Source organism: Vulpes vulpes, chromosome 10, assembly GCF_048418805.1.
Source record: "Vulpes vulpes isolate BD-2025 chromosome 10, VulVul3, whole genome shotgun sequence".
NCBI classification, from domain to species: Eukaryota; Metazoa; Chordata; class Mammalia; order Carnivora; family Canidae; genus Vulpes; species Vulpes vulpes.
The window spans coordinates 30,189,909-30,216,977 of record NC_132789.1 but is presented as its reverse complement, the minus strand read 5'-3'; the positions used below and the strand labels follow the sequence as shown (position 1 = coordinate 30,216,977).

The 27,069-nt window shown below is 44.7% G+C and overlaps 1 protein-coding gene across 9 annotated transcripts in view; it reads left to right on the top strand.

Moving 5' to 3' along the window:
• DGCR2 (DiGeorge syndrome critical region gene 2) overlaps positions 1–27,069 on the top strand; it is a 99,336-nt gene that overhangs the window by 43,455 nt on the left and 28,812 nt on the right. For 5 of the 9 annotated variants that reach the window (XM_072723465.1, XM_072723466.1, XM_025982785.2 and 2 more), the window contains 3 exons: positions 19,284–19,409; positions 21,844–22,054; positions 23,745–23,821. In XM_072723465.1, the coding sequence (XP_072579566.1) occupies positions 19,284–19,409; positions 21,844–22,054; positions 23,745–23,821 (414 nt within the window). Of the gene's footprint in view, positions 1–19,283; positions 19,412–21,836; positions 22,055–23,744; positions 23,822–27,069 lie in introns of all 9 variants that reach the window. The other 4 variants (XM_072723464.1, XM_072723460.1, XM_072723467.1 and 1 more) reach the window with 1 other exon arrangement.

Genomic DNA, 27,069 nt, shown 5'->3' with positions numbered 1-27,069 from the left:
TTACCCAGTTCAAGACTTATGGTTTTTTGTTTTTGTATTCATTTTAAAGATTTTATTTATTTATCCATGAGAGACACAGAGAGAGAGGGAGAAGCAGGCTTCATGCAGGAGCCAGATATGGGACTCGATCCCAGGATCCCGGAATCATACCCTGGGCCGAAGGCAGATGTTCAACCACTGAGCCACCCAGGCGTCCCAAGGCTTATGTTTTTGTTGCTCAGCGAAGCACAGATTGGCCTGTGCAACAGAAAAGCTGCCAGAAACAGACCCAAGAGGGACTCCTGGTTGAGTGTCTGCCAAAGGCTCCCCGCAGAGAGCCTGCTTCTCCCTCTGCCTGTGTCTCTGCCTCTCTCTCTGTGCATCTTATGAATAAATAAATAAAAACCTTAAAAAAAAAAAAAAAAAAGAAAGGAACAGACCCAAGAAACAGTACATGACACAGGTAGAAATACAAATACATACCACTAGGCAGAAGATAGGTTCTTCAGTCATAGTGTTGTGACAGTTGGGAAGGAGTGATACACAGAACAATCAGCTTCAGGTTAATTGCAGAAAAACTGTAGAACACAATCCAGGAGAATACCTTTATGACCTTGATAGGAAAGTGTTTATTTTTTTTTTCAAGTCACCAAAAAAATCACTCTAAAATAAAAATAACTAGTTTACTAGATTAAAATTAAGATCTTCCCTTTATCAAAAGGTACTTATAAAGAATGTGAATAGCCAAGCCACATAGTGGAAATATTTTTACAACATGTATAGCCCGTAAAGGGTTATAGTTCGGGATCCCTGGGTGGCGCAGCGGTTTAGCGCCTGCCTTTGGCCCAGGGCGCGATCCTGGAGACCCGGGATCGAATCCCACGTCGGGCTTCCGGCATGGAGCCTGCTTCTCCCTCTGCCTGTGTCTCTGCCTCTCTCTCTCTCTCTGTGTGTGACTATCATAAATAAATTAAAAAAAATTTTTAAAAAAGGGTTATAGTTCAGCATATATGAAGAACTCCTACACATGAACAAAAGAAACAAGGCATGTCACAAAAAAATTAATAAGAACAGTGGTTAAAAAAAAAAAAAAAAAAAAAAGAACAGTGGTTAAACATATAAAAAGATACTCAACCTCATTAGTATTCCAAGGCAATGGTGAGATTCCACTTTACTGTTGTTTAGATTGGCAAAATTAAGATATCTGATAAAACCAAGTGTTGAAGAGGATGTGAGTGACTTGGAAATCTTATCTGCTGCTGGTGAGGAGGATAATTGGTGCACCTGCTTTGGAAAACTGGCATTAACTTGTAAAGTTGAACATTCTCATTCTCATATTCTGTGATCCAAGATTTGTGTTTGGGGGAATCCTAGAGAAATTCTTGCAGCACTCATCATGCTAATAAACATCTTGGAAACAACCCAGAAGTTTATGTTCACATGATGGCATATTATGGATCGACAACAGTGAGTGAATAGTAGGTTCTTGCAAAACATCAGTGGATCTTAAAGGCAGCATGTAGGTGACAAAGGCAAATAGCCAAAAAGTATATACAGCACAATAAAGACAAGCAAAAGTGACCCTTGTTTTTTTTCTTTTTAAAGATTTTATTTATTTATTCATAGAGACACAGAGAGAGAGGCAGAGACACAGGCAGAGGCAGAAGCAGGCTCCATGCAGAGAGCCTGACGTGGGACTCGATCCAGGGTCTCCAGGATCACGCCCTGGGCCGCAGGTGGCACTAAACCCTTGTGCCACTGGGGCTGCCCTGACCCTTGTTTTATGTGTAGGTACATACATGTGTGTTAAACTAAAAAAAGACAAAATGATGATACACAAAATTTGGTCTCCTAGTTCCTCCCTGTTGGGGATACAGAGGAATAAGACCAGGAGAAACAACCCTACGGCTGATGTTTGGGTTCTGAAGTAGGGTGGGGATTGGGGTGGAGGACTCACAACTATGTTTTATTATTAGGCTTTATTTCTTACATATGTTCTTTCAAATATGTCAGATATTATGTAGGCTTTTTGTTTTCCTTCAAGAAAAGCCAGTGGGAGGAGAGTAAACTTAGCATACCAGAGAAACTGTAAGTGTGAACCTGCTTTAGAGAGAGATGATTAGGAAATGAGCCGGTTTGACAAGCAGTACCACTGAAAGGCTTGGTGCTCTAAATACTAAGGCTGGTGGGCATGTTGCATGGGAATGGATTGTGGGTTGGTGGGATTCTCGTCCACCACCTGTCTGCCTTCCTCACTGCATGTAGCTAAATGAGTCTTTCTCCCAGCAGCAGGCATGAACTTTATTTTGTAGACAACACTGCCCTGTATAGTAGCCATGAGTCACATGTGGCTATTGAGCACTTGAAATGTGGCCATTTTGAACAAGAATGGACTACAAGTGTAAAGTACAGGTCAAATATCAGACTTAGTACAAAAAAAGACTTGAGAAGACCTTAAGCCTTTGCCCCCACAGTGGTCCCAAGGCTCAGAACAAACTCTGCTAACTAGTGAATCTCTTCAACACAGAACCAGTCCACAAAGATGGGGGAAGGTGGCTGTTTATTCAGATGATTAATTGTCAACAACAAAATCACAAGGCATACAAAGGAACAGGAAAACATGGCCCATTTAAAGGAATAAGATAAAGTGTCAGAAACTATCTTTGAGGAAGCAGACATTGAACGTATTAGAAAGATGTTTTAAAACTGTCTTAAATGTGCTCAGAGAGCTAAAGGAAAACAGACAACTAAAGGAAATCAGGGTAACAGTATATGAACAAAATGAGAACACCAACAAAGAGAAAGAAATTATAAAGAAAAACAAATACTGTAATTGAATTGAAAAATCAACCAGAAGTGTTTGGATAGTAGCCTCCACTGGTCAGAAGAAAGACTAAGTGAACTTAGAGAACATTTGAAGTTATTGAGTCTTTGGAACAGATGAACAAAGAAAAGTCAGTAGAGCCTCGGGGACTTAGAGGATCACAATAGCTATCAACAATAGCAGAATACATTTTTTTTTTCCTCCAGTGCACATAATCATATTCTCCAGGAAAGAATGTGTGTTAGGCCACAAAAGAAGTCATTAAATTTAGAAGATTGAAATTATACAATGTATGTTTTCCAATTACAATGGAATAAAACTAGAAATCAACAGTTGAAGGAAAATGGGAAAATTCACAAATACGTGGAAATTCAATAACATACTCTTAAATAGTCAATGTCAAAAAGAAGTCACAAAGGAAACTAGAAAATATCAAGACTAATGAAAATGGAAACACAACATAGCAGAACTAATGGGATGCAATGAAAACAGTGCTAGGGAAACATATAGCTGTAAATGTTATGTTAAAAAAAAGAGGGATGTGTGGGTGGCTCAGTGGTTGAGTGCCTGCCCTAGGCCCAGGGCATGATTCTGGGGTCCCGGCATCAAGTTCCACATTGGGCTCCCTGCATAGAGCCTGCTTTTCTCTCTGCCTGTGTCTCTTCCTCTCTCTCTCTCATGAATAAATAGATAAAGTCTTAAAAAAAAAAAAAAAAAAAGATCCCAAGTCGTCAACTTGACTTTAAGCATTAAGGAACTAGGCAAAGAAGAATGAACTAAACCCAAAGCTAGCAGAAGCAAGAAAATAAAGGTTAGAACAGAGATAAATTATAGAAAAACAACAGAAGGAAAATCTGTGGATAGACAAAATTGACAAACCTTTAGCTAGAATGACTAAAGAGAGAACACCCAAATAACTGAAAGAAGAAATGGAAGTTAGGACATTACCAATTTTACAGAAATAAAAAGGATTATGAGAGTACTCTGAAGAATTGTATGCCAACAAATTGGATGACCTAGATGAAATAGAAAATTCCCAGCAACAAGCTTCCAGAAGAAAATTACAGATCAATATCCCATGAACTTTGATGCAAAAATTCTTAGCAAAGTACTAGCAAACAAAATTTAACAGCACATTAAGATGATTATATACTATAACCAAATGGATTTACTCTTGGAATGCAAGGATGGTTCAACAAACTAACTCAGTGTAATACACCAACCACAGTAACAGAATGTAGGGGAGGAAACCACATGTTCATCTCAATACAGAAAAAGTATTTGGCAAAATTAACCACTCTTTCATGATAAAAATACTCAACAAGCTAGGAATAGAAGGGAACTACCTGGAAATAATAAAGACTATATATGACATACCTACAGCTGACATCCTACTCAGTGGTTAAGACTGAAAGCTTTTCCTCTAAGATCAAGAACAGGACAAGGATTCCACCACTTCTGTTCAACATGGTATTGGAAATTAGTTCTAGCCAAAGCAATTAGACCAGAAAATAAAGGCATCAGAATTGGGAAGGAAGAAGTAAAATTACCTCTGTTCACAGGTAGTATGATATATGTAGAAAATCCTAAAGATTACACACACACAACTATTGGAACTAAAAAAATTTCAGCCAAGTTTAAGGACACGAAATCAACACACAAAAATCATTTATGTTTCTATACACTAACAGTGAACAAACCAAGAAGGAAATGAAGGTTTACAATAGCATCAAAAAGTATAAAACGCTTAGGAATAAATTTAAGGAAGTGAAAGACTCTAGTACACTGAAAACTATAAAACACTGCTGAAAGGATTTAAAGAAGATACAGGTAAATGGAAAGACCTCCTATGTTTGCAGACTGGAAGATTTAGAAAGCCATCAGTACTACCCAAGCAATCTACAGATATAATACAATCCCTATAAAAATGCCAGAAACCATTTTTGTCAAAATAGGAAACTCCATTCTAAAATTCATTTGGCCAAAACATTCTTGGAAAAGAACAAAGTTGGAAATCTCATACTCTGATTATATATTTTATATATATATATATTTGAAGACTCTACCCATTTATTCATGAGAGACACAGAGAGAGAGGCAGAGATACAAGCAGAGGGAGAAGCAGATTCCCCGCAAGGAGCCCAATGCGGAGTAGATCCTGGATCCTGGGATCACGCCCTGAGCCAGAGGCAGATGGTCAGCCACTGAGCCACCGAGGCGTCCCATCATACTCTGATTTTAAAACTTGCTACAGGGATCCCTGGGTGGCGCAGCAGTTTGGTACCTGCCTTTGGCCCAGGGCGCGATCCTGGAGACCTGGGATCAAATCCCACATCGGGCTCCCGGTGCATGGAGCCTGCTTCTCCCTCTGCCTGTGTCTCTGCGCCCCCCCCCCCTCTCTGTGACTATCATAAATAAATAAATTTTAAAAAAAATTTAAAACTTGCTACAAAGCTACAATAATCAAGACAGTGTGGATCTGGTGTAAAGAAAGATACATAAGCCAATGGAATAGAATAGAGAACCCAGAAATAAACCTTCATATGTATGATCAATTTTCCACAGGGGTATTATTGTTCAATGGGTGACGGAAGAGCAGTATTCTCAAAAATTGGTGCTGGGAAAAATGGTCAGCCACATGCAAAAATTAATTACTTCACTTAGTGTGCAAAAATTAATTTGATGTGGTTCAAAAGACTGAAGAGCTAAAGAGCTAAAACTGTAAAACTCATAGGAGAAAAGTTTTATGACGTTGGGCTGGCAAAGATCTCTTACACGTGGCACCCATAACAAACAACAAAGAAAAAATATAAATTGAGCTACGTCAAAATTTAAAACTGCATTAAAGGAAGACATTCAACAGATAAAAAGGCAGCCTAAGGATTGGGAGAAAATATTTGCAAATTATATATCTGATGAAGGACTAATATTCAGAATGAATATATATATGTATCAGCTACAACTCAACAACAACAAAACATCTGATTAAAAAATTGGCATAGGACTTGGCATTTCTCCAGAGAAGATATACAAATGGCCAAGTACATGAAAATGTACTCAATATCACTAATCATTAGGAAAGTGCAAATCAAAACCACCACAAGACACTACCTTAACAACAATTAGGATGGCTGCTATCAAAACAATTGCTGATGTAGAGATGATGGTGGGGACCTGGAGACGTTGGATTGCTTTTGCACAATTGGTAAGAATGTGAAATAGTGCAGTCACTGTGGAAAACAATATTGTGGTTCCTCGAAAAATTAAAAATAGAACTACCATAGGATCCAGTAATTCCACTTCTGCATATATACTCAAAAGAATTGAAAGCAGGGTCTTTGACCCATGTCCTTAATTAAAAATGGTTAAAATTTTATGTGTTTTCCTGCAATGAAAAATATATACATATTCAGATGGTCTATTTTTTGAACATGAACAGAATGCTGTGAAAAGGAACAATTGAGCAAGAAGGAGCTCTTATCCATTAAAAAAAAGTCCAGAAAATCCAATATCTGATTAGTAAAAGTTCTTTTTATTTTTTTAGATTTATTTGAGAGAGAGAGCAGGAGGAGAGGCAGAGGGAGAAAGAGAATCCCAAGCAAACTCCCTGCTGAGTGTAGAGCCTAAGGTGGGCTTGATCTCATGACCTTGAGATCACCACCCCAGCAGAAATCAAGACTCATGGCTAACTGACTGAGCCACCAGCCCCCTCTAATTTTTAAAAATAGTTAATTTATCAAAGATTGTGTTTATTTATTTGAGAGCAAGAACACAAGTAGGGCGTGAGGGGGCAGAGGGAGAGAGAGAAGCAGACTCCCACTGAGCAGGGAGCCCAATGTAGGACTCAATCCTAGGATCCTGGATCATGACCTGAGCCAAAGGCAGATATTTAACCAACTGAGCCACCCAGGTGCCCCATGATTTTATTTTTAAGTAATTTCTGTACCTAATGTGGGGCTCAAATTCACAACCCTGAGATCAAGAGTTGCATGCTTGGGGTGCTTGCATGGCTCGGTTAAGCGTCAACTCTTGATTTTGGCTCAGATCATGATCTGGGGGTGTGTGAAATTGAGCCCCGAGTTGACCTCCATCCTGGGTGTGGAGCCTGTTTAAGGTTCTCTCCCTCTGCCTCTCCCCATCCCTGCTTGTGTGCACGTGTTCTCTTTCTAAAGAAAAAGAAAAGTTGCATGCTCTACCAACTGAACCACCCAGGTGGCCAAGTAAGAGGTTTTTTTTTTTTTTTTTTTTTTTTTAAGATTTTATTTATTTATTCATGAGAGGCACAGAGAAAGAAAGAGAGAGGCAGAGACACAGGCAGAGGGAGAAGCAGGCTCCAAGTCGGGAGCCTGACGTGGGACTCGATCCCAGGTCTCCAGCATCATGCCCTGGGCTGAAGGCAGTGCTAAAGCGCTGAGCCACCTGGGCAGCCCCAGGTTGTTGTTGTTGGTGGTGGTGGTTTTTAAAAAAAAATTTTTTTTATTTATTGGGGGGAGAGAGAGAGAGAGAGAGAGAGAGAGAGAGAGAGCATGCACGCACACAAGCATGGGGAGGAGTAGAGGGAGAGGAACAAGCAGACTCCATGCTGAGCAGGCAACCAGACACTGGGCTCAATCTCAAAGCCCTGAGATTATATCCTGAGCTAAAACCAAGATTTGGATGGTTAACCAACTGAGCCGGCCAGCGCCTCACCCCCCTGCTTCCCATAAGAGTTCTTTTAAAGAAAATAAAATACAGAAGTAGAGGGAATTAGTCATATAGCTTTGAGGTGAGGAGGGCACAATAATTTTTAAAAGGCTTAGACAAGGGCATGCCTGGATGACTCGGTGGTTGAACGTCTTCCTTCGGCTCAGGGCATGATCCCTGGGGTCCAGGGATCGAGTCTCACATTGGGTTCCCCACAGGGAGTCTGCCTCTCCCTCTGTGTCTGCCTCTCTCTATCTCTCATGAATAAATAAATAAAATCTTAAAAAAAAAAAAAAAGACAAGATCTACCTTGTGTACTTACAGCATGTCAGGAATAGAGTGAACACCACATATCCAAAGAGGGAGAGCACAGGTCCTGGTGAAAAGATCAAGAATCAGAATAACATGAGATGCTCAGGAGCAGCACACCGTAGTGAAACAGTGGGGCAAGGCCATCTGGATCTGAAGTGGAGCTGATTTTAATCGTCTAAATCAAAATTTTAGTTGGAGGTTTATTCAAGTTACTTGTACACAGCATCTGAATATTCAAATAGTTCTATAAGACTTTTTATTTTAAAAATAGCAACCCTGATACCCCTTCCCATTCCCACTTCTCAGAAGCAAATACTTGAGATTACTTTAGCTATTGATTTTACTTAGTATTTATTTGTGGGTCTCAAAATTCCATGGTTTTGGGCATGCTTTATTGATTTTCTTTGAACAAGGTGGCTGATACGTCCCCCTTCATCTCCTCATTCCCAGAGTTCTTGCTCCCTGTCAGTGCTGCTCTTGGCTGGGCATGGAGGATGATTCCATTTCCTTTTTCCTGGTGAAACATTTTGTTTTTACCCCAGAGTTGAACATTGTCACCATCATCTGTTTGATGACTTTATTGAAATATAATTCACATATCATAGAATTTGCCCATTAAATGTTTTTTGGTGGCTTTTAGAATATTTTCAGAACTATCACCTCTACTATAGAACATTTTTATCACCCCAGAATAAAACCCTGTACCCATCAGCAGGCACTCTCCCACTTTCTCTCAAGCCTTAGCCCTTGGCAACCACTTACCTACTTGTGTCTCTGGATTGGACTCTTCTGCACATTTCATAGAAATGGAGTCATACAATATGTGGTATTTTGTGTTGGCTTTTAATTAGCATAATATTTTCAAGGTCCATCCATGTAGTTTTCTTTTTGTTTACCTTTAAAAAAAAAACTTGGGGATCCCTGGGTGGCTCAGCGGTTTAGCGCCTGCCTTTGGCCCGGGCGCGATCCTGGAGTCCTGGGATTGAGTCCCACGTCTGACTCCCTGCATGGAGCCTGCTTCTCCCTTCTCCTGTGTCTCTGCCTCTCTCTCTCTCTCTCTCTCTCTCTCTCTCATAAATAAATAAATTTAAAAAATAAAATAAAATAAAAACTTGTGCATGTACTTTAAAGAAAATGTTTTAGGGATGCCTGGGTGGCTCAGGGTGTGATCCCGGGGTCCTGGGATTGAGTCCTACATCGGACTCCCTTGTGGGGAGCCTGCTTCTCCCTCTGCCTATGTCTCTCTCTCTCTGTGTGTCTCTCATGAATAAATAAGTAAAATATTTTTTTAAAAAAAGAAAAATTTTATTTGTCTTCTGTTAGACTTCCGGTTTAACACTTTGATTGAGATATAATTTATGTACCATAAAATTCATCATTTTTAAAAGCATACAAGTCTGTGATTTTTGTGAAATTCATAGAGTTGTGCATCTATCATCACAGTGAACTTTAGATCATTTCCACTGCCCCCAGAGATCCCCAAGTCCATTTGTGGTTATTCCTTGTTTCCTCCCCCAGTACCAAGCAACCACTAATCTATTTTCTGTGTCTTTTAGACCCAGAATGTGTCTGGACATTTCCTATAAAGTGAATCCTACTGTATACCTTCTTTTGTGTCTGACTTCTTTTGCTTGGCATCCTGTTTTTGAGGTTCATCTGTTTGCTGCCTGTGTCAGTAGTTCCTTTCCACACCAAATTTTCCATTCTATGGATAATGCCATGCTTTGTTTATACTTTCACTTTGATGAGCATTTAAGTTGCTTCCACTCTGAGAGTAAAGCTCCTATGAACATTAGTGTATGAATTTTCAGGGGACATATGCTTTCATTGCTCTTGGACAAAAACAGGGATGGGATTTCTGGATTTGTTATAAATTTATGTTTCACTTTTTTTTTTTTAAAGATTTGTATTTATTTATTCATGAGAGACACATAGAGGCAGAGACACAGGCAGAGGGAGAAGCAAGCTCCATGCCGGGAGCCTGATGTGGGACTCCATCCCGGGACTTCAGGATCATGCCCTGGGCTGAAGCCAGGTGCTCAACAGCTGAGCCACCCAGGTGTCCCGTATATTTCACTTTTTAAGAAATTCCCAAATTGTTTCCCAAAGTGGCTATACATTTACATTAAAAAAAAATGTCCTTAGCAGGATGGATCTCTTTCCTGATTTCCCCTCAGTTGTAGATCTATCATGTTATTCTGACAGCGATTGATTTTGGAATCTCCTTTCCTGGAGCCCCTTGACTTCATCTGTCTGGCTGAGTTGCTGGCAGGGCCTGCTGCCCACCTTCTCAACTGCCCTCTTGAGTTCTCCTGTCCCCATCAGCATGGGAGAATCAGATTTTTCCCTCATGTCTGTCCGCTTGTGTGTCCCCCTCCCCTCCCCACCCCTGCCACGTGCCATGTTAGATCCTCTGTTTTTTGGTTTCCTGATTTGGTTTATTCCAAAACACTGCCTTCTTTATTAACTTCTGCAGAAAAGGAACACGGAAGACAAAAGTTTTTGATTCCTTGCTTGCATGTTTGAAAATGCCTTTATTTGACCCTCACACATGCTAGATTTAGCTGGATTTAGAATTACTAGGTAAAAATAAGTTTCCCTTACAATTTTGAAGATCTTACTCCATTTTTATTAACTTTCAATATTGCTGATGCCATAATTCTGGTTCTTTAAACGAAACCTGTTTTTGTTCTTCTAGAAATTTTAAGTGTCTTTTGATATGTTGTGCTGGGCACTCAGCAGATCTTTTCATTTTAGGAACTTCTGCCTCTTGGTTTAGGGAAAGAAAACACTAGATTTTTTTTTTCTCTTCCATTTATTTAGTCTCTTTCTAGAACTGTTAGTAGAAACTGGAGCTCTTAGACTGATCTTCAATTTTTTCAGTCACCAGTTTTCCATCTCTTTGTCTTTTTATTTTACTTTAAAGAGGTCTCTACTTGCACCACATCTTTTAACAGGTTATCATGTTTGCCATCATGTTACATTTCTAGTAGAGCTTTTTCTTTGGGTGGGGGGTGAATGGTGTCTCTGTTCCTTTTTAATAGTATCCCATTCTTGTTTTATGGATACAATATTGTCTCTCACTTTGAGTATGTTAATGGCACGTTTTTGTTGAACGTTCTGTATACATTCTTTTTGTATTGTTTCCTCTTGTAAGTTGGTGTCTTTCGTTTGCAGGGTCTCCTTGGAGGGAAGTTGGCCTTGCCTGCCTTCTATGTGTAGCAGAGGGACTGGAAGCTCTCTGCTTGTGGGCTTCCCTAGACAGTGAACCAGCTGGACTGTTTCATGGAGAGTCTCCTCTCCTTTGGGACTTTTTTCTTGGGCTGGCCGGATTTTTCCTTGGAGGAATGTTCCATTCTGCCCAGAGGCTGGGGTTCTGGGATCCCAGTGGGGGAAAAGGGGCTGGGATTTTGCCCTCCTCCAACAAAGTACAGAACCTGACTCTCAGTTGAACTGGTGCTCCCAACTAAGAGACCACCTGTTTGACCTTCTCATCAATAAGTCACCCGTCTTCTGCTGGGGTGAGATGGGACAGGGTTGCCTGAGCACACCAAATACAGGGGATGAGATATGGGTGTTTCAGCTGCCTTCTCCTCCTTTTAATATGAGAAATTTCAAATCTGTACGAAAGGTGCATGAGTAATACAGTGAATGCTCATACTGCCTTTATCTGCATTCACAAACCCTTAACTATTGCTTTCTCTTCGTGTTTTTTTTTTCCTGAACCTTTTGAGAGTGTAATACCATGATATTTTACTCCTAAATACTTCATCTGTCTTCTAAGAAGAACAATCCCATAACTACAATACACTTTTCATGTGTAAGAAACTTAACTACAGTCCTGTTATCTTACAGTTTATTTTGAAGTTTTTCCATTGCCCCCAAAAATATCTTTTACAGGTTTTTTTGTCTTTAAATTTAGGATTTACTCAAAGACTATATACTGTATTTTCTCACCATCTTGCTTTATTCTGTAATCTGGAAGTGTCCCCAGCTTTTTAAAAAATATATTATTACTGATCTTACATGGCATTGACCTATTTAAAGTATCCAAGCCAATTGTTTTGTAGAATGTCCTTCAATATGGACTTGTCTGTTTGCTCATGATTAGATTCAGGTGAATCTAAGCGGGTCATAAAGTGTCCCATTGGAGAGGCATGAGGTCAGTTTGTCCCATTATTGGTGATGTTAAGTTTGATCACTTGGTCAAGGAAATGTCTGCCAGATTTCAGACAAAAATCTGGCAAATGTCCCCCCTACCCTTAACAAAAGTAATCTGTGAATGAGTTATCTGTGGAGTGGTGGTCTAGGTCTAGGTATTTTCCAGCAACCTTATACCCAGTTATTTTAGCTTATATTGATGGTTCTTGTCTGAATCAGTTATAATAGTGGTGGTTTAAAAATGCTGATTTTGTAATTCTACCATATGCACTGCACTTAATAAATTATTTTATAAAGATCTTTCCTATTTTGTGGCACTGTAAAATGTTCCAGGTTCATATCATAGTTTTCCTGCGCCGGACCTGGAATTAACCATTTCTCTATTTTTTTTTAAATTTTTATTATTTATGATAGTCAGAGAGAGAGAGAGAGGCAGAGACACAGGCAGAGAGAGAAGCAGGCTCCATGCACCGGGAGCCCGATGTGGGATTCGATCCTGGGTCTCCAGGATTGCGCCCTGGGCCAAAGGCAGGCGCCAAACTGCTGCGCCGCCCAGGGATCCCCTAACCATTTCTCTAAAGAGCCCCGTTACTTTCAGTGAGAAATGGTATTTAGAAGCCAAGGTTTAAAAAAATTTTTTTTTAAGATTTTATTTATTTATTCATGAGAAACAGAGAGAGAGAGAGGCAGAGACACAGGCAGAAGGAGAAGCAGGCCCCATGCAGAGAGCCTGATGTGGGACTCGATCCTGGGTCTCCAGGATCACGCCCTAGGCCAAAGGCAGGCATCAAACTGCTGAGCCACCCAGGGATCCCCTAGAAGCCAAGTTCTAAGTGTTAGCTGTGCTCATAGTTATTTGGGCATCACAGTTTCTAGGCACTTCTTTCAGTGGATGGAAATAGGAATCCTTTTTAAAAATAATAACCTCATATTTATTGGTACCTCTGATTCTAACTTAAAGTTTTTCCTCTCTTCCTCCCATCTCATGTTTTATTTTTTTTTCCCCTGGTTCCCAATACCCTGTATATATGCATCCATTTGGCCAGTCCTAAAATACTAGTAGTTTTGGAATTACTACCCCTCTACCACTATCAAGAACACAACTACTGGGACACCTGGGTGGCTTAGCGGTTGAATGTCTGCCTTTGGCTCAGGGTGTGATCCTGGGTCCGGGATCACCTTCTCTCTCTGCCTGTGTCTCTGTCTCTCTCTCTCTCTGTATCTCTCATTAGTAAATAAAATCTTTAAAAAACAAAAACACAGCTATTATGTAAATGCTAGGATTTTTTTGTAGTTCTTTATGGTATTAGGCTGTTTCCCACTGATGGGGTATAGTCAGTTCTCAAGTCAGAAGTGACTAGCATTCATTCCTTTTTTCTTTAAGGTGATTATGTTAACATTTCACCCTGTTTATATTCAGTTTTAGGACTTTGCCTCCTCATCTTGATTTATTTTAATGTTTTTGTATTGAGATATAATTCACATGCCATAAAATTCACCCCTTTAAAGTACACAGTTTCACAGTTTTAGTATATTCAAAAGGTTCTCTGATTTATTTTTAAGATATGTAAAATGTAAACAGGATTCAGAAGTCATAATGTATAAAAACATATCTAAAGTTCTTAACAGGGGTGCCTGGCTGACTCTTATCTTGGGGTCATGAGTTCAAGCCCCACGTTGGGCATAGAGGCTGCTAAAAAAAAGTTTCCTTTCCTTTCCTTCCCCTTCCCCTTCCCCTTCCCCTTCCTTCCTTCTCTTTTGCCTGGTTCCCACTCACATTCTGTAGGTAAGTAATTCAATTAGTTTCTGGCTTATCTTTCTTGAGTTCTCATTTTGTTTTACAAAAATAAGCAAATATTCATATAGTTTATTTCCTCTTTTTTAATATATTATTTATTTATTTATTCATGAGAGACACAGAGAGAGATAGAGGCAGAGACACAGGCAGAGGGAGAAGCAGACTCCATGCAGGGAGCCCGACGTGGGACTCGATCCCAGGACTCTGGGATCAGACCCTGGGCTGAAGGTGGTGCTAAACCGCTGAGCCACCTGGGCTGCCCTCCTCTTTTTTTTTTTTTTTTACCTCTTTCTTACATGAAAAAGTATCTTACTGTGTATACTGTCAATGCTTTGATTATTTATTCATTCATTCATTCATTCATTCATTTTTGCAGAGTTGGGAAAGGGCAGAGGGAGAGAAAGAGAAAATCTTAAGCAGGCTCGATGCCCAGCACAGGACCCTCCTTTGGGGCTCATCACAATCCTGAGCTCATGACCTGAACTGAAATCAAGAGTCCAACTCTTGATTTTTTTTTCTTTTTTTCAGACTCTTAATTAAACTAAGCCACTGAGGCGACCTTGTTTTTCTCTTTTTTAATTTAACAGGGGTCTGGGAGGAGGGGAGACAGGTTTCTGTTTCATCTGTTTCTGTTTCATCTTGTGATGTACATACAGAAGAATTAAGACCTTGGGTGAGGATTCTTACCAGGTTATGCTGCTTTTGGCATATTTCTGCTGGCAGTTGAGACCCAAGGCCACATCTTGAGTATGTCATAGGACTATCTGATGGCTTTAACTTCTGTCACCGGCCTTAGTGGAAGGTAAGTTGTTTCCGCCGTGAACTTGTGCCTGAGATATTTGAACCCTGGCAACAGGAGGGAAGCAGGTTTGAACTTGGAACTGACAGGGCTGTAGTTTTGCAGTTACTCTCTGTGTTGAGTTATATATTGTCCACATGGGTATATAGTAGAAAAGCAGAAGTGTTCATTTGGTATTTCAGAAGTGTAGGTCTCAAAACCTTGATAGAATGGAGACAAAGATGGCAGTCGTGGGGCTTGCCTAAACTAGTAAATCTTTAGCCTCAGTAAGTTTCTTAATAAGCTCCATGACCCTGGCTCCAGCTGGGAGGGAAAAAAATCAATGTAAAGAATGTACAACATAATGGAAATACCATTCAAAATTTTATATTTTCAGGCTGTCTGATGTTAGAAATCCTCTTCTGGTAAGCAAATGTTACTGGACTTACCTACCCCTGATTTTTTACCACTATTCTTTTTTTTTTTTTTTAAGATTTTATTTATTTATTCATGAGAGACTCACAGAGAGAGGCAGAGACATAGGCAGGGAGCCTAACGTGGGACTCGATCCCAGGAACCCGGAATCATGCCCTGTGCCAAAGGCAGACCGTTAACCACTGAGCCATCCAGGTGTCCCTTGACCGTGATTCTAAACCTGTTTTGATGTAAGAAGGAAAGTGATATGCATTCAGACCACTTGGAGCACTAAAGAAGCTCTAGTCTGTCTTGCCCTTTATTTGGAGAGGTTATAAGCTCATCTGAACCCTAATGCTGTATTTGGACAAGTTATACAATCCTAGAAACACAAATTAGAATCACTCACATTTTGTCCTTTATTTGCAAATAACAAATGTTGGGAAGCAAGCATGCCCCTGCCTGACCTGACTCAATTTCCCTGTTGGACTCAAGGCTGTCCTGTGCCCTCCACTCCCACCCCACCAAGCTCTCCCTGTGAGGCTTGTGCTGGGAAAGCAGAAAACCTGGCATGCTGGGTGCCCCTGGTGGAGCAAGAGGCAGCTGCCCTGAGCAGTACACACCCTTCCCCCCCGACCACCACCACCACTTACCACCACCACCACCCCCAGCGCACAAGGATTCCCAGCTTGGGAAGATGGCCAAGGAGAGGCTTCTGATGGCTGTGCTATATGGTGGGAGGAGGCTCAGGTCCAGTGGACCTGGAGGGCTCATATCTCCTATTTTCTACTTCTGCTGTAAAGCAAGTGTCATGATACTTCTGAGCCTGCCTTCCCATCTGTAAGACATTTTCCTTTACATCAGTTTTTTTTTTTTTAATTTTTTTTTAAATTTATTTATGATAGTCACAGAGAGAGAGAGAGGGAGAGAGGCAGAGACATAGGCAGAAGGAGAAGCAGGCTCCATGCACCAGGAGCCCGATGTGGGATTCGATCCCGGGTCTCCAGGATCGCGCCCTGGGCCAAAGGCAGGCGCCAAACCGCTATGCCACCCAGGGTTCCCTACATCAGTTTTTTTAGTACCAAGTCAACCATGTTGACTCCTCCTTGCTTCATGTCTCCTTCCATGCACTCCCTGTCTTTGGCGGCCAGAGCTGTTCTGAAGTCTTGGTGAGGACACCTGAAGAGAGCAGAGCTCAGACAGCAGCCTGTGGTGCAGACAGCACCCTTTCCAAGACTGCAGGATGGGCTGGGGTCTGGGATGCACACTTAGACTTTTCCGTTTTTTTTTTTCTTCAAGATTTTATTTATTTATTCATGAGAGACACAGACATAAGCAGAAGGAGAAGCAGGCCTCTCACAGGGAGCTCCATGCGGGACTTGATCCCAGAACTTCAGGATCATGCCCTGAGCCAAGGCAGATGCTCAACCACTGAGCCACCGAGGTGTCCCAGACTCATACTTTTCCATTCCCAATCACAGGATGTAAGTGTGCTCAACGCCAGTTGCTAGATGGAAGAGAAGGCAGGCTGAGGGCATGACCTCTCACTAAAGGAGGACAAGTTCATCTGCTGTTTGGCTCACTGCTGTATTCCCCATACCTACAAGAGTGCCTGGCACACTGAGATTGAAGAGGAGAGGGATGGAGAGGGAAAGTTGCTTTGGGCTGTCTACATCCTGAAACTGGCTGCTGCACATTTATCAGCTCAGATCTGCCACCTGGCCATAAGGGGAAGTACTGTCTGTGGGTTGCAGAAGGAAATTCTGTGTTGTCAGAGGTGCTCCTAAGGGGTAAGGGTACTGCTCCAATGAGCTCCGTCTCTTCTTCGTTTGCACCCATTTCCTGGTTCTCCTGGCCCCCAAGACACTTGGAAGTCCTTGGTCTGTGCCAATGAGTTCCCATGGTGGCACTGAACAAATGAGTGATGAGGACATGAGTGTGGGTGTTTGGCTGTGAAGAGAAATAATGGAAAAGGGAAAGATTCAGAATTGCCATCTGAGCCACCAGAGAAGCCTGTACAGCGCTAAGTGGCTTCCCCATCACCATTTTGGTGACTTCCCTGAACTGTTTGGCCTGTTGCCCCATACCTCCTCCATAGTCAGCCAGCATCCAGGCCCCAGCAGCACACTCTTACCTTTTCTTTCTCTCCCGCCCTGTGCCCCAGATTTATCTTTCTCTGAATAGTTTGGCCTGTTCTGTACCAGGTGCTGCTGTGCTTAGCTCTGGGGCAGAGGCCAAGACACAAAGTGGAATCACAGGTCTTGCTTGTCAGAGCAGACAGAGGGAGACATGAAATTCAGGTGATGTGCTCACCACACCCAAACTTGTCCTCAAGCTTGTCTTAGACGTGTCTGCCTTTGGCCTTTGCCCAAGCCGTGGCCTCTGCTGGGAATCCCCCATCCTTATTTCTAGTCTGCCATCCTTAAGCCCAGTATGGGTCTCCTCACCCCTCTGCCTGCCTCCCAGGGAGTGGGGTGGGAGTGACAATGCTCAGGATGTGTGGATGGGACACCCAGTCCTGGAGAACTGATGTCGCCCTGAAGAGAGTGGCTGCAGCACACAGGTAGCAGCAGTGAGGTTGTTGTGTTGGTAGTAAGGTCGCACCAAAGGCCTTGAACGTGCTTCTCCTTTAAGGTCTTGCCTTGAGTTGAGCTTCTCTCAGGCACTGGGAGCACAATTTATATCTTAGATTAGTTTGTAATCTGATGGCCTCTGAGCCCCATCACATGTCTATGGAGGGGCAATGGAAATGCCATATGTATTGGGGAAGGACCCAGAGCTACTAGGGCTTGTGACTTGCCCAGGATCTCGAAAGGAAATGAGGAGGAGCACACAGATTTTTGTACAAGTTGCTCTGTGCAGTCCTTGGAGGGTAATGACAAAATGCAGACGACCTAAACTTCAAACCATAGGGGATTATGATAATTAAATCCATTCACAGAATTCTGTGCAGCCATTAAAAATGATGTTCTTAAGAGCATGTAAGAATATGGAAAGCTGTTTATAGTCAAGCTTACAAAGCAAAACATAAAATAGAGTGATGTGATCCCAGTATTTTTAGGGATATGTATAGAAAAAAAGACTGGAAGGGTGGCAGACCCTAGCAGAGTAAAGGTTTATGTTTTGGCATTTCAGATTTTTGTGTTTCTCAGTTATTTCACATGGATTTGTTATTTTACAATGAGGAGAAATACAGATTATTTATGAAATAAAAACAGTGTCAGAGTCTGCAGCGTGAGCAGGATCAGATAGTTGGCGAAGCTTCAGTCAAGTGGAGCACCATGGAGTCAGAGAAGATGGGTCTGTGGGAGGCCACATGCCACGCCCATGTGCCCCATGTCCTTTGCCTCAGGCCTGCCAGAGGTGGCCATCTGGAACCAGAGGAGACCTTGTTCTGCGTGCAGCCGTGCAGACCAAGTTTGCCACTGTCTGTCCTGACCTTGAGTCAGGTGTCCTCTCTGAGCACCAATATGCTTCCATGCAGGCCGAGTAGGAAGGAAGGTGGTTCTGGTGGGACATTGCCTCTGGCTGTCTCCCATTCTGTGACTTGAATACCTTACCTCACGTCTCTGCATCACTCCTCACCTTCAAGAGGGAGGAGAGTGGTGCTCTCAGGGTTGGAGAACTCCACAGAGAGACTGTGGAAGCACCAGCCTATGAATCGCTTTTGGATTGTGATCCGTAAAACTAGAAGTCTTCCTCATTTTCAGCTTCCTGTTCACGCTTCCAACTGCCTTTGAGGCTGGCTGCACACCAGGGCCTGTGCCAGGCAGGCATGTCAGAAGGCCCTGGCCTTGAAGCAGTGAGAAGAACCCACAGGCAGGCACACAGATAGCAACTCAGGCCCAGTGCAAGTAGCACAAAGGAGGGTATTCCACAGTCGGTCCCCCTTCACACCCACAGGAGGCTCCCCAGCAGTTGGGGTGGAAGGGGCGGCCTGGCCTCTCGAGAGACACTTCCTCCCAGCGCCCCCACCATGAAACCAGGGCTCCTGAGGGATTTCCGGCAGGAATGACTAGCTCTGTGCTGTGCTAGCAGCCTTTTAGAAAATACAATGGAGAGACCTCATTTTGTAATAATAATAACAAAATGAATAATTTCAGTAAGAAGCACATGTGACCCATTGGTCTTGAGCAGCAAAGTGTCCTAGGCTTTAAAGAATTCTTGAATAACTGGAAAATGTGCTGCCTTCCCCTCGACCTGGTTTTCCTAGCCCTGAGTAGGCTGACTCTGCTGGGCTTTAATTTGGCACTGGCCACAGAGAGCCCCTGGTGGTGTGATGCCTCGCCGCTGCGTGCGCGGTGCTGACAGCCTGTTTCTCTTCTTGCTTTCAGAAGTGACTGGGGAATCGCGTCCTTACCATGGGAAGGAGGCTGTGGATCCGCGGCCCGGGCGGGCCCGAGGCAGCGACCCCAAGCACTTCCATGCAGTGAATGTGGCGCAGCCCGTGCGCTTTAGCAGTAAGTTGCAGACCTGCCCTCTCCAGGACCTAAACCTTGTGGCCCTGTGTGGCCCCATGTAGCCCCTGGCTATCCCAGGGCCACTCAGCTGGACAAGGAGTGTGCCTCCTAAAATGGCCCTTCTGGGCTGTCAGGGGCCACTGACCTCTTTTGATGACTGAGGTTGCAAGGCGACCCTTCCAGGGTCACCCCAGGGCCGAGTGGTGAAGCCATGATGTGAACCCAGGCTCTGGAACCAGGCTGCTCGCTGCCACAAATCAGCTGCTTTTTGTGGTCAGACTGTTCTCACCCTTTGGTAGATGGAGAAATAGGCTCTGAGGGATTAGGTCCAGCTGATGGGAGGGAAGGCTCTACCCCTGTCATTAAACTGTTTTTGAAGAGACTAATTCTTGAATAAACTCCCTATGACATTAAGATTTTTAAAGGAGCATTACAAGATTAAAGAAGGTTGAAAGAAAAGCCACCCCCCCCCCCCCCAACAGACAGGGATAATGACAGACATGGGTACAACACCAGGACAGGAGGAACTGATAGGTGACATGTCAGCTGTGGGGCCAAGGAGCCAGTTGGCTATGTCAGTACTTGCCCCTCCCCAGACACTCAGCACCGGGGAACACCTCAGAGCTCAGACCCTGTGTAGCAGCTTGGTCGCCTGACAGGGACTGAACGAGCTGGGCAGCTGTGCCCTGGTGCTGTGCTCGCCCTTGATCCATAAAAGCTGTGAAATACAAGGATTCTCGTGGCTGAAGGGATACTGGGCAAGCTTGGCAAGTGAAGAAACCAAGGCTCTGAGAGGTCAACACACCCAAGGTCATGCAGCCTATGGGGCGCCGCCAGGACTCAGCCCCATGGAGCCCCGACTCACACTCACACTCACCCTTTTCATTGCTTACCTATTTTTTTTGAATAGTTCATACTTCTGCCAAGGTAGTAACTCCACAAATTTCATATGATTAAAAAAAGATGAGCCAATAAAAAGTAATGTTCCCTCCTTCCATTGCCCCCCCCACCAGCTGCCATCCCCAGAGGGGTTTCCTCTGGACCCATCCCAAGGTGGTGGGTGAGGAGCCCTCTGTGGGAGCCTGCCCTATTGCTTGCCAGCTGAGGTGCTTAACCTCTGCATGCCTCTGTGTCTCCACCTGTAACCTGGAAACAAGGCAGGACCCACCTGGAGGGAGTGGGCGGGTGGAACACATTGTGTGTGGGGGTTTAGGAGCCGTAGTAAGGGCTCCCCTGGTGATCCCCTGCCCTTCAAGCTCATGCCACAGCCTCAGCAGGCATGTGTTGTGTGCCCCGTGTACCTTCCAAGCAGGGGTAATCACAGTGCTTGCTCCTGGTCAACAGTGAAGAGCCTTCCTGCGTGCTGTGCTGCTCAGTCTGTGAGTGGGTTGTCCCCCGTGGGCAGGTGGCAGGGGACAGCACTGTCCTCACTGCAGTGCTGCTGTGGCATGCCTCCTGGGCTCCAGGCCAGAGCTGCCATTTCCTTCTTGTAATCTCTGTGTCTTTGTTAATCAGTTACACACACAGTCTCTAATAAAAACATGAACATCTATCTTTCAGAAGTTTTACTAATTCCATAGGATGTAGATGCATTAAAAAGTTACATTTTGGTAATGACTGCCTTTGTTAAAAATTATTATTCTTCAGCGTGTGCTTAGGAGGTGGGTAGCCAGCATTTGAAAGTTAATAGATCCAGTGGAACAGGCCCTAGATCTTTCCTAAGGCCAGCCATACAGAACGGCAGGAGGCCGCCTGGCCCCAGGAGTGGGTCCACCTGGTGAGGAGACATCTGGGCTGGCCTGCCTCAGCGAGATGTAGGTTCCAACTGGCTACTCTGCTGTTGCCTGCTGTAGAACCCCCTGGGCCTCGCCTTCTCGTCTTGGGAGGCAGGGGCTGGCCTTTTTATCCCAGTGGCACTTCCGGCTCTGATCCTCTGAATTTCTCTTTTAGGGGAATACTGGCCAGTGCCCATTTGAAGGGAAAAGGAGGGCCAAGGAGTGGGCTCAGGAAGCAGTGGGCTTGCTGGTGGAGTGGCCAGAGAGCCAGATTTGGGGGCAGTGTGGGCAGGGAGTCTTTCTGCTCGTTCCTGGCATGGGGAGTTCTGCTGTCTTGTCAACCAGACTTCATCCGAGAATGAAGTCCACTTCACGAAGTACATTTTGCAGCCAGTCTTTAGTGTGCCAAGTAAATCAAAGGCCTTGCAGAAATGAGATGAGTCCCTGAATGTGCCCGTGCCTTGGGCTACATCTGTGTCTTAGAGAATCTTGTATTTCACAGCATGTATGGTTTTATAGGCAGAGCTTGCCTCCTGAGCCTCAGTTTCCCCATTTTTCAGGGGCTATTTCTGGCCTCAGGTGCAGCATGTCTAATCGTATTTTGGAGTGAGGATCCTAATTTAGGGGACAACTCCCCTCCCGCCCTTCATGTTTCCTAGGGAAGTGCCCAACAGGATGGCACCACTATGAAGGCACAGCCAGCTGCTACCGGGTCTACCTGAGTGGAGAGAACTACTGGGATGCCGCACAGACCTGCCAGCGTGTGAATGGCTCCCTTGCCACCTTCTCCACTGATCAGGAGCTGCGCTTCGTCCTGGCCCAGGAATGGGACCAGCCGGAGCGGAGCTTCGCTTGGCAGGACCAGCACAAGTGAGTCCTGCGGTGGGGACCCAGGGCTTGAGGTCAGGCTGCCACCCAGCGAGCAGGATACCCACCGAGGACGTGGCTTCTGGCCTCCCATGACACCCCTCAGGCTTAGCTGATCGGCCCTCAGAGGAAGGGCAGCCCCATCCACTGGAAACAGATAGAGATCTGGGCTTTAGATCAGGCATCAGGATGATGTCAGGGGCTCTTAGAGGGCCAGGGATGGGCTGCCGTGTTGTCACTTCAAGCAGTTATCTTCATTGGCTCCCGAGGGGCTGATTGAAGGGGCTTCCTAGGCCCAGCATGAGGGCCGTATAAGTGGGTGGAGGGTTACTTCTAAGAAAGAGGGCTCTGTCAGGCCCAGTGCTTTCCATGGGCGCACTTGTTCAGTCTTCTAGAAACCACAAGAGGCCGATAAGTGAGAAGACAGGCCCAGAGTAGGTGAACACATGACCTTGGGCACGTATTAGCTAGGGTATGCTTAGGTTCCAACTCAGGCAGTCTGGCTCCAGAGCCTGACTCTTGACCCCAAGGCTCTGTGACATTGTGGAGAATATGTCAAAATTGCAGCCAGCTGCCAGCATCTCCAAACCCAGAGCTTAGAGGGTTTTGTTGGAGGGCAGGTGTGTGCTGAGGATTGTAGTGGTCCTCTTCTGGAGGGGGCATACTGCTTCTTCCACACTGCTGGGGAGTGGAGGAGTGGATTGTAGGGTTGCCAGATCGCCAGTGCGCTCTCTCAGGGATGCTACACTGCTATAGGAGCACGATGACTGTAGCAGGTGGAGAGCAAGCCTTCATTTCAATACCCTAGCTGGATTTGGGCTCCACCATTATGCCCTGTGATGTTGGCAAATCACAATCACCTTGCTGTTTTTCCTTCTACAGCTGCAAAGTGAGAAAAAAACTTCTAGATCATGGGGTGATTATGAATCCATGGAGAAGTGAGAGGGCTCAGCCCACTGGGTAGGAAAGTACCCCATCTCCCCAGGGTGGGCATGTGCATGGCAGTAGGCTGAAGGGAGAAGAGTGGCATTGAGCCAGAACTCCTGCGGTGGCACTGGGCCTGCTGAAGGGCAGCTCCAGGATTGCGGCTGGAAGGCTGGGGTGAGGCACACCCCAGCAGGTGGTTGTGGCAGTCGGCCAGGTCCATGGCCCTCTTGGTGCTGTGACGTGTGTGCTCAGGAGCGCATTGCAGGTCTGGGGCGAGCTGGCTCTAAGCGGAGACCAAGCAGGAGACCACGAACGTCATTTTACCCAACACTGCAGTGTAGACTCATGCGGGTTTGTGTTTTATTGAGATGTAATTCACACACCATAAAGTTTACCCCTTTAGAGCAGACCATTCTTTGGTTTTAGTATATTCACAGAGTTGTATTCACGGGGCTGTGTGTACCAGGAATACCAAGAATAAGATTGGTCTTATATAGAATGTGAAAACTTTATTGGATCAGCCAATGAGAATGGAATTGGAATTGACAGGAGTTACCCAAGATTCAACTTCTTCTGATCTGTGGATTTATTGTTTACAAACTTTATATGTACTTTATTAAATTTTAGTATCAAAACTTAAATTATTAATGCTTTACAAGCTTGGTATTTGAAAGGTCACTATAACTCTAAGATACCCACACTCACACCCAGTCCACGGTTGTCTCCTTGCTGTGCTGAGGCCTGCTGCCTTTCCGCCCTCTTGCAGGCTGTGGGTTGGCTACCAGTATGTCATCGCCAGCCGGAACCGCTCCCTAGAAGGTCGCTGGGAGGTAGCGTTCAAGGGTAAGTCTTTTTGGTCTTTCAGAAGAGTTGTTGAATGTGCAGTTGGGATGGGGGGGCATCATCCTGACTAGGGAGATATTACTGGGGGTTCTCCACCCCTTTACCCTCTCCCCAGTGGTGCTTGGTGCAGGGCTCATGGAGAGGAGCAGGCCCCAAATTGTGGAGGGCACCATGATGATGGGCAGACACCCCAAGGCCCTTCTTTCACACTCTTTGTGGGGCTGGAGCCTTCTCTGGAACCTGTGTTTCTTTCTTACTTGGCAAATACCTAGACTGTCCATTTTCCCTTTAAGTGAAGGCCTTTAATTGGGGTATAAAAATAATGAATATAAGGAGTGTGCAGCTGACATGGGCGAGAGGGAGGGATAAGCCTTCTAGGATAGAGACATCAAGAAGTAGAATCCAAACTGGAAGGAAAGCTATCAGGCAGATGGAATTAAAATAGATAGTGAGTGTGCATGTGTTGTGTGTGCGTGGTTGTTTCTTTAAGGATTTTATGCTGACTTGTTTTTAAGCACCAACATAATGTAAAGGAAGCAAGCATGCTGGTGTTGGCAGCTGAGTCATGCCATTACCCCCTCCTCCCCTGTCCCTCCCCTCCTGCCCTATTACTCTGGCACTGGCAGGTTTCACCCAGGCCCTGGCTATGGCCTCTCCACTTGGCTGCCTGAGCTGTGATTACCCTGCCCTGTCCCCTTGTCAGGCCTTGCTTTGGGGCTGCTCTTTGGGCCTATGGTTTGAGCTTGGGTCCTATTCTTTTTTCCCAAACATGTCCCAGTCCCACTGTGGATGTCTTAAGTGTCTCTGAGAAGGACACGTGAGGAGTGGTGGTCCCAGGACCCCAGACATGTTGCTCTGTCCAGCTACATTCTACTGTGGAGAATGAAGGGCATTGACCTCAGAGCCCACCTGTTTCCCAGCCTGAGTGGCCTCGTGGCAGGTGACTGGCTGTGTCTTTACATACTCTGGTGAAATTACAGACATGATTGGTATTCAGAAGCCCCAGGTAGCTGGCTTCCCTGGAGAGAGGCAGGGTCTCACAGGGTAGGGGTGCTAAGCCTGGCAGTTGGAAAGGGGCAGGGAGCAGAGATGGTGACTACAGAGGCCCCAACAGAGGCCACACCTACCAGCCTTTGCTCCTACTTGGGAAGTCACCCCATTCTTGTATCTTCCAAATATCCTACTGAAAGCATGCCTCATATTTGTATTCCCAAAGTTTGTGAGTGTAATATGTAGATTTTTCTTCAGAGTAGAAGACAAGTAAATAGCTATGGGTTTCCAGGCCTGGGAGTCACTGTGTATCTTGCAGAGGATAAATCTAGTAGTTCCTCATTGTCTTAATCACAACCATTGATGGCTAATCCTAGGCCAAGTCCCATTGCCCTTGACCCCAGCAGAAGGCATTGGCCTACAGGATAGTATAGACACTCGTCGATCCGGTTATCTTCCTGACACCGATAGTTAAAAAGAGAAGATGCAGGTCTGCGTTGCATGATAGTGTGTTCTGAGCTGGGAGACATGGGACCCTTATCTGGCATGAGAATGACAAAGGCCCCAGGTAGGCTTCAGTGGCCACACTTGTTTTCTCCTTGGCTCCACTGGGGCATTTAGAGAGTAAACCTGAAATCTAAGAAAACTAAGTATGTCAACACTGGCAGCAATGGCTCAGTATGCAAGGGACCTGAGGCAAGAGTGAGGCGCCCACACAGATGGTGCTGTGGCCCTAATGTCCATCAGCTCTGTGTGGCTGCAGCATGTTGTTGGCTGCTCATGCCTGGGTAAGTGGACTTGGCAGTTCTGTTCTGGATTTAAGTAGTAGCCACAAAATGAATGCGTGGCTAAAAAGGATTCCTCTACTACAAGATAGCTGGCCCGGATACCTGACACGGCTCAACATTTGTTCTGGGGTGTTTTTGTTTTTGTTTTTGTTTTGAGAGGAAGAGAGTGGGATATGGGAGGGGCAGAGGGAAAGGAAGAGATCGAATCTCAAGCAGGCTCCACACCCAGCACAGAGCCAGTTGTGGGGCTGATCTCATGACCCTGGGACATGACCTGAGCCAAAATCGAGAGTCAGACACTTAACGACAGAGCCACCCAGGTGCCCCTGTTTTGGGTTCAAAGAAATTAAAAGAAAAAACATAAGCCCAAATGTAGCGCACGAATTCTGATCCATCCTGGATTGGGAGGGGGAGAGTTATAAAAATTTTGGGACACAGTTAGGGAAGCTGAATCTGGATTTGCAGTGGAGGTTGACTCCAGGATTTTCAGAGGTGTGACTATAGTGTTGTGCTGTGGATAAACATGTAGAGTGAGCTGCTGCGACGCAGGACAGAACTTTGCAGGGGTTCATTATATTCTTCTGTCTGCCTTTGTATCTGGTTGAAAGTGTCTATACCGAAAGCACCTTCTGCTGAGAGACTGCAGCGCGAGAGAATGCTGTCAACACAGCCCCAGCAAACGAGACGGTAGCAGAGCTCCCACTGCTACTCGCAGAGGAGAGAGAGGAACGTGCTCCCTTAGTCAAAACTGAGGATCTGGCTGGGCCTGAGAAGTGGGTCCAGAGGTGATGCATCCCAAAGGCAGTAGGAGGTAGATTTAAGTCTTTGGTCATTAATGGTGAATTCGCCCCAAAGAAAAGATTGTGCCTAAAATATGAGCGAATGGCGGTAAGAAGCCACTGTGGGAAGATATGTATTATTTTACATCTTGCCCAACATTTTCCTCTGTGTTTTATAATATGTGTTGTTATAACACACGTGTTGTCATAACATCGGCACAGTGGCACCTGCAGAGTATCATCCGTATATCCACACTTCTTACCTGTGTGTGCTGGCACCCCCCACTCCCCAGGTGCACTTTAAGTTTGGAGCTCCACTTGTAAGAGGGGCCTCCTCCCATGGCCTCTCCCCCAAGAGGGATGCCTTGCCTCTGGTTTCTGTCTATACAGCATGTCAGCTCCGCTCCAGGGTACCAAGACCCTGACGTTCAGGCAGCACCCAGGGCCTGGTGTGCCCTGGAAGGCTGAGAACTGCTGCTGCCAGAGAGTACAAGGTGCCAATTTTATAATATTGGTGACCAAAGTTTGAAAGCAGATCCATGTGGTCTAAAGGGAATCATCTGTTTTCCCCCAAGCCGTTGCCCAGGGCTCTAGCATCATTGCTGTTAACAGTATCATTTCAGTTTCTGGTTATTATATGTGATATGTATTTTAAAATGTAAAAATGGAAGCATACTGTGTGTTTGATGTG